General features: G+C 40.1%; 1 protein-coding gene across 1 annotated transcript in view; it reads left to right on the forward strand.

Moving 5' to 3' along the window:
• The window catches only part of COL22A1 (collagen type XXII alpha 1 chain), a 212,536-nt gene that overhangs the window by 21,876 nt on the left and 175,141 nt on the right, over nucleotides 1-15,519 (forward strand). Inside the window, exons 2-3 of the mRNA XM_054167371.1 lie at nucleotides 1,848-2,012; nucleotides 5,831-6,397. Coding sequence (XP_054023346.1) covers nucleotides 1,922-2,012; nucleotides 5,831-6,397 — 658 coding nt within the window. The 5' untranslated portion in view covers nucleotides 1,848-1,921. The remainder of the gene's footprint in view (nucleotides 1-1,847; nucleotides 2,013-5,830; nucleotides 6,398-15,519) is intronic.

Genomic DNA, 15,519 nt, shown 5'->3' on the forward strand with positions numbered 1-15,519 from the left:
ATAAAACTTAGCAGCCGTGCAAGCCCAGACACAGAGAAAGGATGTTTTGAGCACTCAGAAGTGGAAGTGCAGAATGCTGCATGGCAGATCTGGTTTCCCATCTCTTGCTGCCACCACTAACCTGCTCTTCCATCACCAGAGCCAGAAAAAAATGTTTCCTAAAAAATACACAGGAGGAAAAACCTGGGGCTGAAGGTTCCCATAGATATTTTAAGTAGTGCTTGTCCTTATCCTTCTGCAAGTGGCTGCCTGATGGGTATTTCAGTAATTTATTTGAAAGGAAATTCTAAGTACTGTAAGGCACAGTGATATTTCCATGCAGCCTTTTCCAGCTTGCTCAAATCCGAGCACCTCATTGTCTTGTAGGGACATCATCTGGCTGAGGTGTAAACTACAGCACCTGCTTGTGCCCTTTAGATTTAGGGATGCTACTTGAATAGGCATGTGGGGTTTTTGTTTGGTGGGATTTTGTTTGTTTTATTCATGCCTTTATGTTCTTCTGGCAGATACTTCTGAAGTTTTTTTGTGGCATTCAGGTTTTATTAGATAGATTGCTTGTCTGCATATAGTAGGATCTCTTGAAAATATAAGAGGCTTATTTTTTCCTCAGAATAAGGATTTACTGCTATGTCTCAACATTCACATAAGAGTTTCCCTTTTAAAAAATTTCCTACAGTAGCATGGCATGCACTTTATTTCTGAGATACATGATAGAGATAGGTCCAACATTTGACTCATCAGGACTGGTTTTGAACAAATGCTGACACCGTCATTCTTTTTGCCTGTGATTCCCATAGAACCCAACTTGAAAAGAAATATCCTAGAATGCATAATCGACCCCACAGCAGTGATCTTCATGCCTCTTTTACCCAGCTATCAACAGTGAGAAACTGATGTGCACGTTAAAGGACAGAGGAAGCAGAAATTCCCTCAGAAAATGAACAAAGAAATCTGTGCATGAAAACCGGAGATGGATTCAGGAGCTGAGAGAGTTTTCTAAAATAATTCCTTGGGCAGTAAGAGCTAGAAAGTGGAAATTGTTTTCTCCTCTGTGTGTGTATGCAGTAGATAGAGCTGCAATGATGTTATGAGCTAATAGAAAAATAGTAAAGCAAAGGGAAGAAGTAAATTTTAAAAATTAATTTATTTTTTTAAAATGAGTTGGTCTAGTGTTAAAATACTCAGGCAAACTTTTCACAGCCCAGGCGCTTTGCCCGGCTGAATTCAGTGGCTTTAGTCAAGGTAAACTCAGGCCAATGCCCTTAAACTGAAGATCATCCACCTGTGCTTTTGCAATCCTTTAGACTAAACAGTTCCAAAATGTGTTTTGAAGCTCTGAGTTTATTACTGTAAAGAAGGACTGATAGCAACAAGTACATGTATGAAAATGGCTGTGTATTTTTAACATTCGTCATTTCTGAGGCTCGGGAACTGAAAGCAGCAATGGGTGAAGGGGCAACCGGTTGTGTGTGATTTCTAGTGGTTTCTATCTCAGCTCTGTGCTGTGTATCTACTAATGATGAATGCATGGGAGGGCCAGGTCAGGAATGGTTTCCACTCCAGTGCGTTGATTGTGTAGTTGGCAGTGGGCTCAATTAAAGTATAATAATCTGGTAATCTCTCTCCTGTTTCCATTCAGGCTGCTGCACACTGAATAGAGACAGTGAAAGAATATAGCTTTTGAAAAGTAGGTGAACTCCTGCCTCTTTGTCTGAGTGGTTTGTGTCTACTCAAGTAAAATGACAGGCAGAAGAGACAACTCTCCAAAACATTGGTCCCATGACTTGCATCATTACTGCTGTTTGTGTTTCTGTGAGATAACACTTGCTCTTTATTTTCCTTTCTAGGCTACAGATTGGATTCCTAGCAAGTTTCTCACCAGAGAGAAAAGACAAACTGATATAAGCAAGGAGATACGGATATGTCCATTACAGGAAGATGCCGTGTGCTCCATCTCCTGGTTCTTCTCATATTCATGTTCAGCGGGGAGAGAATTGAGGCACAAAGAGCAGGTATGCACTGTTCAGCTTAGTGCCTCGTGCTGAGTAGCTGTTGGGGCTTTTGTGTGTCTGAGAAGCTATTGTTGGAAAGGAGGAAGGAGGAGGAAAACAGTTACAAAACTCAAGACATTTATTGCTGAAAAGGCCTAAAATAGACCTTAGGGATGAAAATAGCTCAGGGATCAAGGTTGTGATTTACCTAGGGTCTCTTGTTCTGTTGCAGGCTTAGAAAGGTTTGCTCAGCTACCCACAGAAAGGGGAGCAACACACAGTTTAGTCTGGATATTGCTTCATCTACCCATCACTGGCATGGAGATCACTTCTTCCATTGCCTTTTGTGGGAGTCAGATTAGACCTGGCTAGGACTTTCCTGGTGAGCTAAACAGGGCCAGGGCACTGTTCATGCCCTCTCTAGGTGCATACTGCTAGTTGCTACCATGGGCCCTGGCATGGCTTTTGGCCTGGGCTGACAAGCACTCTCCCCCAAACGCCACTGAATGCATTAGAGGATGGTACAGCTGAAGGCCTGTTCATATAGGCAATCTTGATGAGGACATGTGGCTTTTTGGAGGGTAGTAGGAAGAATTATCTGGCTGGGAGTGATGTTACATCTCAGGTGCAGAAAATGGTAGTAGACCCATGCATTTTATTGATATAACAGCCTAAGGGTACTTTGAAATGGAGGCTTTCTTTCTCTTTTTCTAGGAAAGACAGTATTCTGTAAGCCTGTGTAATTTCTAAGAAAGAAAAGGGTGTCTTAGACCTTCTATCAGTCTAAGGAATAGCTGTTTTACAGTTGTGTTTTGTGCTCTATGTGAGGCTTTTGGGGTGAACTTTAACATAAATAAGTACTTAGTAACAAAACAAAGTGAAATATCTTTTTGGTTTTGTTTATTTTTTTTCTGCCTGTGGATCAATCACAGGAAGATTATGGTGGTGCTACTTTTATGTTCATTCAGTGATTAAATAGTTTTGGGCTTATAGCTTGTTTGTGAACTTTTTTAAGGGGGATGCTGCAGAGCAGTTTACTGAGTGGATGAACATAGCTCCTGGAATTATGCTTCCAGAGAGCATTCCTGTAATTACAAAACTGAAAGTTCACTTTCTATGAATAATCCCCTGTATTCCATTAGCATGAACTGTTCCTGGCAGTAAACAATATTATTATAGCATTTTTGTAAAACAATCAATTTTGTCCAGCAGTGAACATTACTGTGCTAAAAATGCAGATTAATATTTACTAAAAGCTTTTCTGCAGCCTTTCATCACAGTCCCATCAAGTCTGTAAACAAAGAATCACTGACTCTAAGAAAATTATCCTGAAAGACTGGGATCTTTTTCTTCCCTGCAACACTGCTTGAAAAGGCATCACTTTTTAAACCTTAACCTTTTAAGGCTCATCACTGTTGAACACAGGATTCATTCTGTCTGTTCTGTTTGTTTTTAAATTGCAGTCATTTCACCTGCTGAGAGTCATTAAAATGAGCAACAGGAAAGTCTGTACTATGTGGGGTTTATAGTCAAATCTTTTTATACTCTAGTTAGTTTCACTTAATTAATATTCTTTCAGGCAGACTAAATTAATATAATAATGATTTATTTTTAGGGGGGGTTGCTCACCTTTTCCTCTTATATATTTTATAATTTATATTCTGCAAAAATCAAGCAGAAATACACTTGACAGTCTAGGTGATTTACAGAGATGTAATGCAGCTTACATCTCATGATATAAAATGATATATACCATCATCTCCCCACTCTGATTACCTTTCAGAGTTTCCCTCCAGATCCTTCTTGTTCTGTGTTTAGAGATAAGTATTCCTTTGCTCACAAAATGCCATCACAGAACAGAATCCCAAGGTGGACAGATTATTTGCAATATGATCCTGTGTAGCTGGGTTGTTCCTGGTGGGATCCTATTCCCATGTGCATAGATTGTTCCCATAGACACTGAAGGAGTGGCAGCACCTGGGGTATACTGTGCTGCAGAAGTTAACACAGCATCAGATGATGCAAATTTTTCATTGTTTACTACAACACACTGGGTGTATAGTCAGCCTCTTTCATGGCCATTATGCAATAGCGTGAGTGCTGACTTACAATGTTAGAATGGCTATTTATAATGCTTTTATCTGAAGGCAAATCCTCTTCATGGGGCTGACATACCCACATTGTCCAGTGCACTGGACTGTTCTGAGATCCTTGTCCTCTTCAGAGGAAGTACATAGCCACAGGATTATTAAAAGCACCAGAGGTAATATGTGCTTTTTGCAGGTCAAATCTAGGTGTGGAAGACTTCATGACCTTTCTATAGGCTGAAATGCTAGAACTCAGTGAGGAAATACAGTGATAGCATCATTCTCCCCACCTTTGAGTAGCGTGATTCATATTTCTGTTCACTGAGCTGGCTGTCAAGCAAGTGCTTGACTGGATGAACTGTGCATGACGTCACTGAATCAGAATCACAGCATCAGAGTGCATCAGGTTAGGACGAACCTATGAAGGCTATTTTGTCCAACTTCCCTACAGTGAGCAGGGACATTGCCAACTAGATCAGGTTGCTCAGGGCTCCATCAAGTTTGACCTTGAATGTCTCCAGGGATGGGGCCTCAACCACAGCAACTCCAAGCCCTGTTACTCTGAGAAAAAAGGGGCACAAACACTGGTGTGGACTGGTTCTTTGCCTTGTATCATGTTATATGTGCTTTGCTCTCCACATGATAGGTCACATTAAGTTTTTACTCTTGGTTCAAAGAAGAAATTGTACTTTGTGAGACTGTGTGAGACAAGAACTACTGAATAAGCAATGATTGATGGTTGTGGCTATAGACAAATTGATTTTGTAGAGCAACTTTCAATCTTAAAAAAATCACAATTTGTTAAGGATTGTGGCTTATAATAGTGAATTAAATAACCACATGCATATATATATATATATTTAGTCCAGTTGGACCATTATGTTGATAAATCTTTGACATTTGTGGGACAATTATGAATCTGGTGCCTCCTTGCTTGTAGCAATTCAGAAATGGCTAGAAAACATCTCCTCTGAGGTCTATTTTCTTGGCAGGCAACTGACAGTCTGGCTCCATAGGACAAGCAAGCCACAATTAAAATACATTTGCTTTTTGGATTACACAAGCCTCAGACTACAAATATCATGACTGGAGGAGGAAGGGTGGTTGTGGGGATAAGTGAACTTTACCCTTACAAAGCAGCTGCCCTTTGTTGTCAAGGAAGCCATCATAGAATTCACTCAGTCTTCCTTTAGTCAATAGTAAATGGGAGAGCATCTCAGAATCAAAATAATCTTATAAGCTTGCTTCATCAACATATGCCGAGCAATAAACCTGCTTCTAGCTATGCATAAATATGTCATAATATTAACGCAAGAGGGAACATGAAAGCGTCACTATCACGATCAGAACTGGCTCTGGCATAGGCACGGTCAGGGCAGGTCTCTTGATCTGCCAGGGTCATTTCAGAGCATTGCCTGAGCAAAGGCATTGCAACAAAGTTTAAAAAATAAAGCTTCATATGCATGCAGATGAAGTAGGTAAAACATTGATCAGAAGAGGCAGTTCATGGTGCAGGGAGAGAAAAGGTTTGCATTTCAAAGCGAATTGTGTGCTGGTCTGTAGATGTTCTGAAACAGATGAGGTGAATCACAAGAAAGAAAGGCTGAGAATCTGTACTTTTTCTGTAGGACAGGGAAAGGGTTTGCTGCCTCCTCCAAACTGCTCGCTAGGGAGCCTTGCCTAGGGAATATTTGCTATGTCTGGTACTCTTCTTTCATCTTCCCTTAGTGATATTTTCTGCCAATCCTGCAGGTTGCAAGAATGTTCACTATGACCTTGTCTTTATCTTGGATGCCTCCTCCAGTGTTGGAAAAGAAGATTTTGAGAAAGTTCGACAGTGGGTGTCTAATTTGGTGGAAACTTTTGAGATTGGCCCAGACAAAACCCGTGTAGGTGTGGTGCGATACAGCGATCGTCCGACAACAGAGTTCGACCTGGGAAAGTATAAAACACGTGAGGAAATCAAAGAGGCTGCACGAAAGATTAAGTATTATGGGGGTAATACAAACACTGGAGATGCTCTCAGGTACATCAACACCTACAGCTTTTCCAAAGAAGCTGGTGGGAGACTTAGTGATCGAACAGTTAAAAAAGTGGCTATCCTTTTGACTGATGGAAGAAGCCAGGATTATGTCTTGGATCCAGCCACTGCAGCCCATCAGGCTGGAATTAGGATCTTTGCTGTGGGTGTTGGTGAAGCCTTAAAAGAAGAACTGGATGAAATTGCTTCAGACCCCAAGTCTGCTCATGTGTTTCATGTGTCTGATTACAATGCCATCGATAAAATTCGAGGGAAGCTTAGAAGACGTCTCTGTGAAAGTAAGTAGAAGTCTCATTTCTTCTACACAATTGGAACTCTAATAGGTTTAGTCAGCATACAAGTATGGGAAGCTGTGATTGTTGGTGGTTTTGTTGGTGGTGTTTTGTTTGTTGGTTTTTAAAAATTTTTTTCTTCACTCTGTTGCATTTGTAAGAAATCATTTTACTACTTGGAAGGTGATGAAGTGATCACCTCTGGATTCTTCTGCCCAAGTCAGTATTAACAATAGGTCAGCTTCTAGAGAGCAGAATGTGAATTCTTTTTGGTTCTGATGTGGTTCCATTACTTTGTAATACTTTGGACCACTCAATATGAAGGGTGACATCTTATTTATATCCAGGTTTCAATTTACTTTGTACAGGAACTATATTTTCCCCTGTTATTTTTTTTGGCATTGCACTGTGAAAAGAGTGCTCTGGATGCAGCTGAGAATGATCCTTTACCAACCAAAAGGGTATTTGTGTTTCAATGCCTTTCATCATCCCAACTCAACTGGTGACTCTGCTGGCAACTGGTGTTCTCTAATGCTCTGGCTATCAACCACAAAAACCTTGGTGAAGTTTTAAATTACTTTTAATGGAGAACAGTGTATGAAATTCACACTATATAAATGAACTTTGAATTTCCATTGCCTTGGACTGTAATGGTATCATAGCTGATATCTTCCAGCACTTCGGTGGGAACAGCAATCACACAGCCCTTCCTCTTTTCACCTCTGATAAGTCATTCTCTTGCTCTTGGTAATTACTTAAAAGTTACTTGGTTTTGCTGCTTTTTGCCTTGTGTGTTGTGGTCACTGTGAGTTTTTGAGTCAAAATTATGAGGCATTACTCTGGTTCCTAGGTGTGAAATTAAAAGACAGCAGCTGACTCCCTGTGTGATGCTGTAACACATTGCAGTGTTAGAATAAGCAGGTCTGTAGACTGACAAGTTCTGTTACTGTCAAGTGACATTTGGAGACACTCCAGCACCTCAATGTCTTGTCTTGTCTTTCCATCAGCAGAAGTTTTAACACAGAGATCAGGGAACTTTTTTCTTATCTCAGTATATGAAGTGGAACTGTTTGAGGGGTGGTGGAGGGCTGGTGGAGAACAGACCCAGTGACTTCTCATGCTGGTGCCACTTTAAAATTTTGTGTCAACATGGTAGGAACAGGGAAGGAGTTCACTGTAAGGACTATGCCTTATATGTATTTAGAATATGAAACTTTTAATAGCTGTTGGAGTTTCTGTGGTTTTAATGACAGCACTGCATAAAACAAGAACATAGAAGCCACTGTGTGGGTGGAGGACGTGACAAGGGCACATGCCAAGCAGCTCTTTAGTTTGTGCATGTCCTAAGACAGAACATGCATTGCCACAGCCAAGCCTTCTGTTTTAATAGACATAATCCTTTGTGAGCCTCTGGGAAATATGTGAATCAAAGAGTAGAAATAGTAGAAAGTTTTTTTATTGTACTGAGCAGTGATGAGTCTTCCAGTCCTTGCACTATCTTGTACTACCAAAACAGTGAAGTGTTGCAAATACTGGATTTCATGCCAGCAGCTGTTCAGAATCACTTGTCTCAGGTCTCACTGGACATCTGTCCTAGACTCAGTCATTTCGTCTTGCTATATTTGACTGAATTTATTGCTAAGAACATGTCATTGAATGCATTAATTCCATTTTAGCTCTTATTTGATCTTGTGGAAGTAAGCATAGCAGAGCTGGAAAATAACATGTCTGCTCAGTGGGACATTGATTCAGTGGGAGATATTTTTGACAAATATCTCCATTACATTCTGGACTATACTTAGCAGGCAAAAATGGGTGATGCTTTCACAAGAAAGCAGGAGTGGTACATTGGGCTAAAAATTCCAGAGATGCTACTTGCTTCCTAAATAGGGTTTCTGCGGGTATGTTGTAGCAATAAAAATAGGCAGCTATGGAATATTTAAAAATATACTAGCATCTGCTTCTGCTAGGTAAGTAGTAGGTTTATGCTTGCCAAAGTGAGCTAATTGCTTTGATTTCAACCCAGATTTAATTTGAAGCTGCATTTGATAAGCTAGTGCATGTACAAAGTTTTCAACCTGGCTTGAAAGTGGCAGCACTGGTTTTTGATACTGTCATCTGACATTTAAGCCTCAGAGGGCAAGATGTTGCAATGGTCACCTAAAATACCCACGCACGCTCAGAGGTAATTATTGCTGTACTTACTGCAGTACTTTGGAAGCTGTGATATTCTGATTTTATTCTGCTATCATTAAGCCAGGCAGGTGAGAAGATAGTTTGCAGAGCTGAGCAAAAAACATTCTCCAAAAACATTCTCAGTCTTGACTGTCTCCATGAAGCAGAAGTCTGTGACTTGGCACATTAGGGTAACATGTACACATTGGGTGTATGTGCCACTACTAAGCCTGTGCTGTACTGTATGTGTGATTACTAAGCCTGTACTCTACTGCAAAATCAGATATCACAACTTCAAATTAAATTTGGCTTTAGAGATACATTTGGCTTTAGAGTCTCTGCTAAGATTTGGGTGCTTTTTTTCTACAGCTAGTAATAGGAGAAATACAAGCAGGTGTTTTCTGAGGAAGTACTGTGTTCAACGTTGGTCTATGACTAGCAGTGGTTTCCTCTAGTAGTGACTTCCAGGTAAATTGCATTTTTTTCTACAACCAGTTTTTACTTCTCTGTGAACTTGAGGAGCTCCCCAACAAGTGTGTGGAAGACCAAAGGACTATGTCATCTCAAGTGCTTTGCAAACACAAGGAAATGAGGCTGAAATGTTCCAATGACTTGTTGGGATCAATTGTTTGTCATTGATTCCAATTGATATAGTGAAGACTGTGATGAAATATTAAAAGCATTCATGTGTTCAGATTATTTATGATGCTTATTTTTTGTTTGCACCTGTCTTCGTTGAATCTGAGTTGCGCATGCAGTGCATAAAATATGTCTTATGCTACTACTGTTCTGTTTCTAAAGCAAACATGCTTGCAGCTTTGAAGGCAACATCTTGAACACTATTCAACAAAACAGTCTAAAAGGGTCAGTGATGTCTTTATTGAAGTCAGCTTTGCTCAGTCATATTATGTTCACAGAAGAACAGGTAGCTGTTTCTTCTTGACCTTCAATGTTAAAAATATTTCATGCACAGAGAGGCCATGGCAAAGGGTAGGCATCCTAACTGACTTATCTTGACTGTTCCTTAAAGATTTACAGATATAGTAATATCTCATAGAAGTACTGAAATATCAGAAGATAATCCAACTTCTAACTCATGTAGATATCAAATCTGACTCAGGTGGAATATTCCACATTTGGTTGCTGAAGAGTATATCAAGGCTAAGTGCAGGTACTAACATTTTCATTATTGATTAGAAATCTAGTCACTTTTCAAATGATTTGTTAAAAGCTTATCAGACAGCTGCTGCTTTTTTGAAAGCTGCAGTTAAGCAGTGCCCCAGCTGTTATCACCTCTGATATCTCTTGTTCCTTCTTGATGCTCTTCTCCCCCAGATGCAGTAGTGGCTTTCTCAAACTCTGTAACATCTCTGGCTTCTAGCAATCTCTCATATCACAGAAGACAGGATTGCACATCCTTCCATCACCACTTTTCACAGTATCACAGTATCACTAAGGTTGGAAGAGACCTCGAGGATCATCGAGTCCAACCTGTCTTCACAGACCTCATGACTAGACCATGGCACCAAGTGCCACGTCCAATCTCCTCTTGAACACTTCCAGTACTGGCTAACTGCAGTTTACTGTGAAGGCATCAGAGTCCTATGAAGGAATTTCTAACTGATCTATATTTTGCTTTTCATGGATGATAAGCTGGGAGGATGTAAAATATTTGATGAGCTTAGTTGTTACGACATTACACAACTTTCTTCTGCCACTGGGTGAATTGAAGAACAGCTTGGTATCTTGGATTATGGCTCCAGGAAGAACAATAATGATACAGTTTTTCTCTAACAGCATTGTTTTATTTTCAAATCAAACATCTGAAACTCTCTCTATCTGCGGTTTTCCACTGCAGCCAGTCATCACTAACTTAGAGCAAGATAGTTCCAGAGCTAGTGTCAGGCAGGCAGAAATCCTTGAGCTCAGGGAGTGTGCGATGGCTGCTGCTTGGTCCTCAGCTCCTCCACAGATCACATAAAAGTTCCCAGATCATGAGTTCAGTTCTTTCTGCCACCATATAATCTCCATATCATTTGAATTTTGCATGTCCAAGGAAGGGCAATGGAGCTGAAGGCTCTAGAGAACAAGTCTTACGAGGAATGGCTGAGGGAACTGGGATTGTTTAGCCTGGAAATAAAAAGAGGCTCAGGGAAGACCTTATCACTCCCTGCAACTGCCTAAAAGGAGGTTGTATCAAGTTAGGTGACAATCTTTTCTCCCATGTAAAAAGTGATAGGACAAGAGGGAATGGCCTCAAGTTGTACCACAGAAGGTTTAGGCTGGATGTTAAGACAAATTTCTTCACCAAAAAGGTTACCAAGCTTTGGAACAGGCTGCCCAGGGACATATTTTACTGGGTGGCTTGGGAGGATTAGGATAACAGTTGGACTCAGTGATCCTAAAGATCTTTTCCAACCTAAACTAGTCTATGATTCCATGATTCTAATTCTTATTTCACATGAGACTCTGAAATGAATAGGTTTATTCTGAGATTAGCAGCAGTGCTATTTTATGACCAGTTAAAGACAGTCCCGCTGCTAAAAAAGAAAGTCTTTTTTTTTCCTAACTTCCTTCTCCCATCTGCCAGCACAAGCATTTATGTGGCCCCACCATGAACTACAGCAGGGAGCCAATGAATGTTCTTGTTCTTTCTCAGATTAATTTTTACTCAGATTTAGTTCACCATACAGCTACGTGTACATTTGTGTTCCCAGAGCAGGAATGGCACAAGGCAAGGGCAAATAAGTAGGAGAGGAAGGAAGACCTGAATTGCATCCTTTGCTGCAGTGCTGGTTTATGTCAGCTTGATGAACATTATCTGAGAACTTCAGAAAGCTGAGGAAAATCCTCCATGCGCTCTCACTGTAAACGTGAGCCTGTGTTCTTCTGCCCTCTGGTTTAAGTGCACACAAAGCAGATTGCTAGGCAGGTTCTTCCCATTCAAACTCCATTTCTGGACTTCAACACATCTTGCTTGCCTTGAATAAAAAAACATTATTTTTTTTAAACAAAAATATCGCACTACACATGAATCTCTTAATGATTCTGTTCCATTTTCTTTAGTTAAACTTTTCAGTATGCATAATTCTTGCTGCTTTACTACTGACAGCTTCTGATTGTTCAGCAGTGTAGCTGCAGTGACTGAGCTCTTTCTCCTTGGACACGCTCTTTGTCTGGCTGGGAGAATCTTGCTGAGAGTCATTGGTAGGTGGGATGATCAAGCTGACCACTGCCTTCACTTAGATATACAGACCATCTCTCATTGCCTTCAGGCAGCACTTTGATACTTCTGTGATCCTGCCTCTGGGTAGCTTCTCTGCCTGCCATGGGTTGAGGCTGTGCTGGCCACTAAATGAATGACAGATGCTCTCTATTAACAGAGAATTGGTTCTGGTTTAGCTCAAATCAGGACACTCCACAAGCACAGATGTTAGCTCTGTTATAGTTTTGGAAAGTGATTTATCGATTTATTTTTTCTTCCTTTGTACATTGGAAAAAGCATTATCTTTGACACTGCCTTCAGGTGGGGAGCAAATTCAGCCTTGCTGCAGCTGTGGCCTGATTTCTCCTTTTAGCTGAGGGAGCAGAGGTATGAATCCAAGAGCCATCCAAACAAGAGAGTTTTAGAAATAAGTCTGTATCAGAAAATGATGTTAGTTCTACTTCTCTGTGGTGCAGCTGAGAAAAGAACTCTGTTCCAAGCTCACAGCTTTGTACAGACCACAGGCATTCTTAAAAAGGAATTTGGAAGGTAGAAATATAATAAAATCAGATTGGTTAAGTATTTTTTCTTGCCTTATTTTTTTATCTCTAGTTTCTTTCTTTAACAATTATGTACAAAAAATACTTTCATAAGACATGGACAATCATTTTACATAAAGCACTGAATCTCTGCACTGCCAACATCTTGTCCGAAATCAGAGACTCAAGCTGAGTGATAACATCTCCCCTAGCTTCTAAGAGTTTTTCTTGCATTTCAGACAAGAAATCGCTGTGAATGATGTTTGATGTACAGTAAAACTAATTGCAAAGGCAGAGAGAAGATTAGACTCATGACAAATAAAAGTCCCAGACATTAGAAAGAAACATTGAGACGATCAGGAAAAGTATGGGTCTCAGTGGCAGGAAAAATTACATCTTATGAAAAAGTAACATGCTGTTTAGAGAACAAAAAGAGGAAAACTATGGTGACTATGGGAGCCATTTCTAAATAGTGTAGGAATGAGACAGAAATAGGAACAGGCAAAAAGCTGGAACATATTGTCATGTGCTGAAAGTTATTCGTAGCTTGTTTTTCAACACTGCTTGCAGCTCTCATTGATTTTGTATGAGCTGTGGGTGCTCAGAACTTTCAAAATTAGGCTGTAGAGCCCAGTACTTATCCAGCTGCAATCAGAAGGAGGTTTGCTGTCTGCTCAGGTGGAGTCCAAATCACAGGGTAAAAGAAAGGACTCATCCTTGCCGCAACACTGTTTACCTCAGTGTTTGCTTTCTGATGGACTGATAAGAATGCAGATATTCAGCAGGAGACTAGGGTGAGGTATACAAAAACCTCTGAGATTTCAGGTTTAGTTACAGGCTTTTCTGTCTCAGAAAAACAAACAAATGAGGAGAAAACCTTTGCCATGTGTCCTTCACAAAATTTAAATATTTTAAACCTCAGTGGCTCTTGTGCAGTTAGGGCCTTTATTTTCCTTCTTTAACAGCAGCTAAACTAACCTCAAACTGAAAGAACAACACTTACTTTATTTTCTAGGCCCCTTCATTTCCCACCCCCCGTCCCCCCCCTTTGTTTTTTTTAATGCTTTAGGTTGCTATTCTCATAAATATGTAATGGTATCTTTCAGCACAGGTGCACCTGTAAATGGAAGACTTCCTCCACTCTCCCTTGATATGAGGATGTACTTCTATTTTGGATAGGGAAAGGCAAGACTGGAAATGTGCTGCATAGATTTAGTCCTTGTTCTGCTCCTAAAACAAATGATAGAGAAGTGTTAATATTGGTCAGAGCATGCAAAATCCCATGCAGTGCATTAAAGGTCCCATCATAGTATATTAAACTTTTCCTGAAACTTGATAGATTTCCTGAACCCTGCATCTTCTAATGAAATTAATGTTTCTGTAAACCTCCTGTAGGAATGGTGAGCTTGGCCTCTTGAGGCTAGCTTGGTTTATTTTCACTCCTGTCTTTGTGTACTTAAGAAACATAGTCTCTTGATGATGTGAGTCTTGTGATGAGTAATTGGAATGAGAGCTGCAGATCCTAATTTCCAGGTGATGAGGAAGCTTGAAGGTCCCAGGGAGGTTGCCGGGTCTTATGGGAGGAACACAGTCTTTGCTGGTCACACAATGCCTGTGGCATTTGAGCAAAAGTTTAGCACAAAAGCTCTGACCTGGGTCAGAGCATCAAATAATTGCAGTGAAAAATTTGCACTTTTGCAGGTTTCAGAAGCAATTTCACAGGCAGAAGTGAACTGAAAGGACAAAACTGAGCTCAGACACAGTTTATTTTTAAGATTTTTGATGAAGCCATTACTTCCAGTTCTGTGTCTTGCTGAGCTGTCTTTAGAAGCCTGTGATGTTTATCCCTGTGCTTAGGACCAAAGCAAAGATTTAAATTTCTAAGGGCTTGTTTTGAAGCTGTAGGTAGAGCTCTCTTTTGCGTGGACTCTCTGCAAAAGAGACATTGAAGTTATTACTGGAGTTCAAACTCAGATGACACAACCACTGCATTTTTCATTGTTCAATAATGTGAAGTGGTGCATCCTTTCTTCTGTGGAAGTCTGTAAAGGTTATTAATCCTTTCTGCCACTGAGTTGCAGCTTCTCTCTCTGTTTTTTTGGTTTTTTTTTTCTTCAAATGAACTGAGCAAACAGGTAAAACTGAATTGTAATGTACTGGACTGCTGAGAATATTCCTTCCCCAGTGGTAAAGCTGCACCATGGTTTAGCTGATGTGGTATTTTTGTTAGTAAATTGTAGGGTTAGTGTTTCAATTGCATCAAGTTCCCTACAAGTTACATCCAAATGCCAAATTCCTTTTCAAATCAGTAATCTTGTTTATAATATGAAACAAAAGCAGTGGAGCATTTTGAACACCTAGGAGAACTGCTTTTCGATAAAGCACTAATTAGGTTCTTTAAAATGCAAATAAGAAATTGTAACAAGCTCTGCTGTATTAATGTAGTTACAAATGACAGAGAACATTTTAGAGTTCTGCATAAAATGCCTTTTGACACGCTCTCCAGTGACATGCTCTCCATGGACTCCATTCCAGCTGTGAGTACTGCTGCTAACACTGACCAGAAGTAGGGGGAATATCTTTCACGGGAGGTAGCTCAATTGGATACTGTGGGTTTTGTTGTTTCTGTCCTAAAGTGTTGAATAACAACCTCATCTGATGTCAAGTTTCAAAACTCCATTAATTTCCTTACAGCTTAATAGTCAATATTTAGTGTCAGTACTCTGGAAAATAAAGCTATGTTCTTTCAGCCTGAAGCACCTGTCTTTTGTTTTACAGTGAGTTAGATAAAAAGGCATAACACATTAAAGCCCTTGTGAAGATGCAATACAGGACATTTTTACTGCAGTGTAACTACGCACAATCAACTCAATCCAGCACCTCTAGGCCAGACTTCATTTAGCAGCTCTGCGGTAGAAATCACAGTGCTTTGTTCCCCCAGGCTTTTATAGCAGGATGGATAGCATATATTAGTTATCTACTATAAAAACCCCTCAGTTTTGCAGTGAAGACATAACTTCTCTGTGAGAGGCTGCAATACTAATATGACACAAGTAGGATGGCACAGCAGACGTGCAGCAGTTGATAGTCATAATGCTTTCTGGTAAATGACTCTAATAGCTTGAAGGTCTTTCTGAGTTTTAACAGAGGTTGGATCAGAACTGAGGTGTATAAATTGAATTAGACAATATTGTATCTTTATATTCAAC

The sequence above is a fragment of the Dryobates pubescens genome, chromosome 14, assembly GCF_014839835.1.
Source record: "Dryobates pubescens isolate bDryPub1 chromosome 14, bDryPub1.pri, whole genome shotgun sequence".
NCBI lineage: Eukaryota > Metazoa > Chordata > Aves > Piciformes > Picidae > Dryobates > Dryobates pubescens.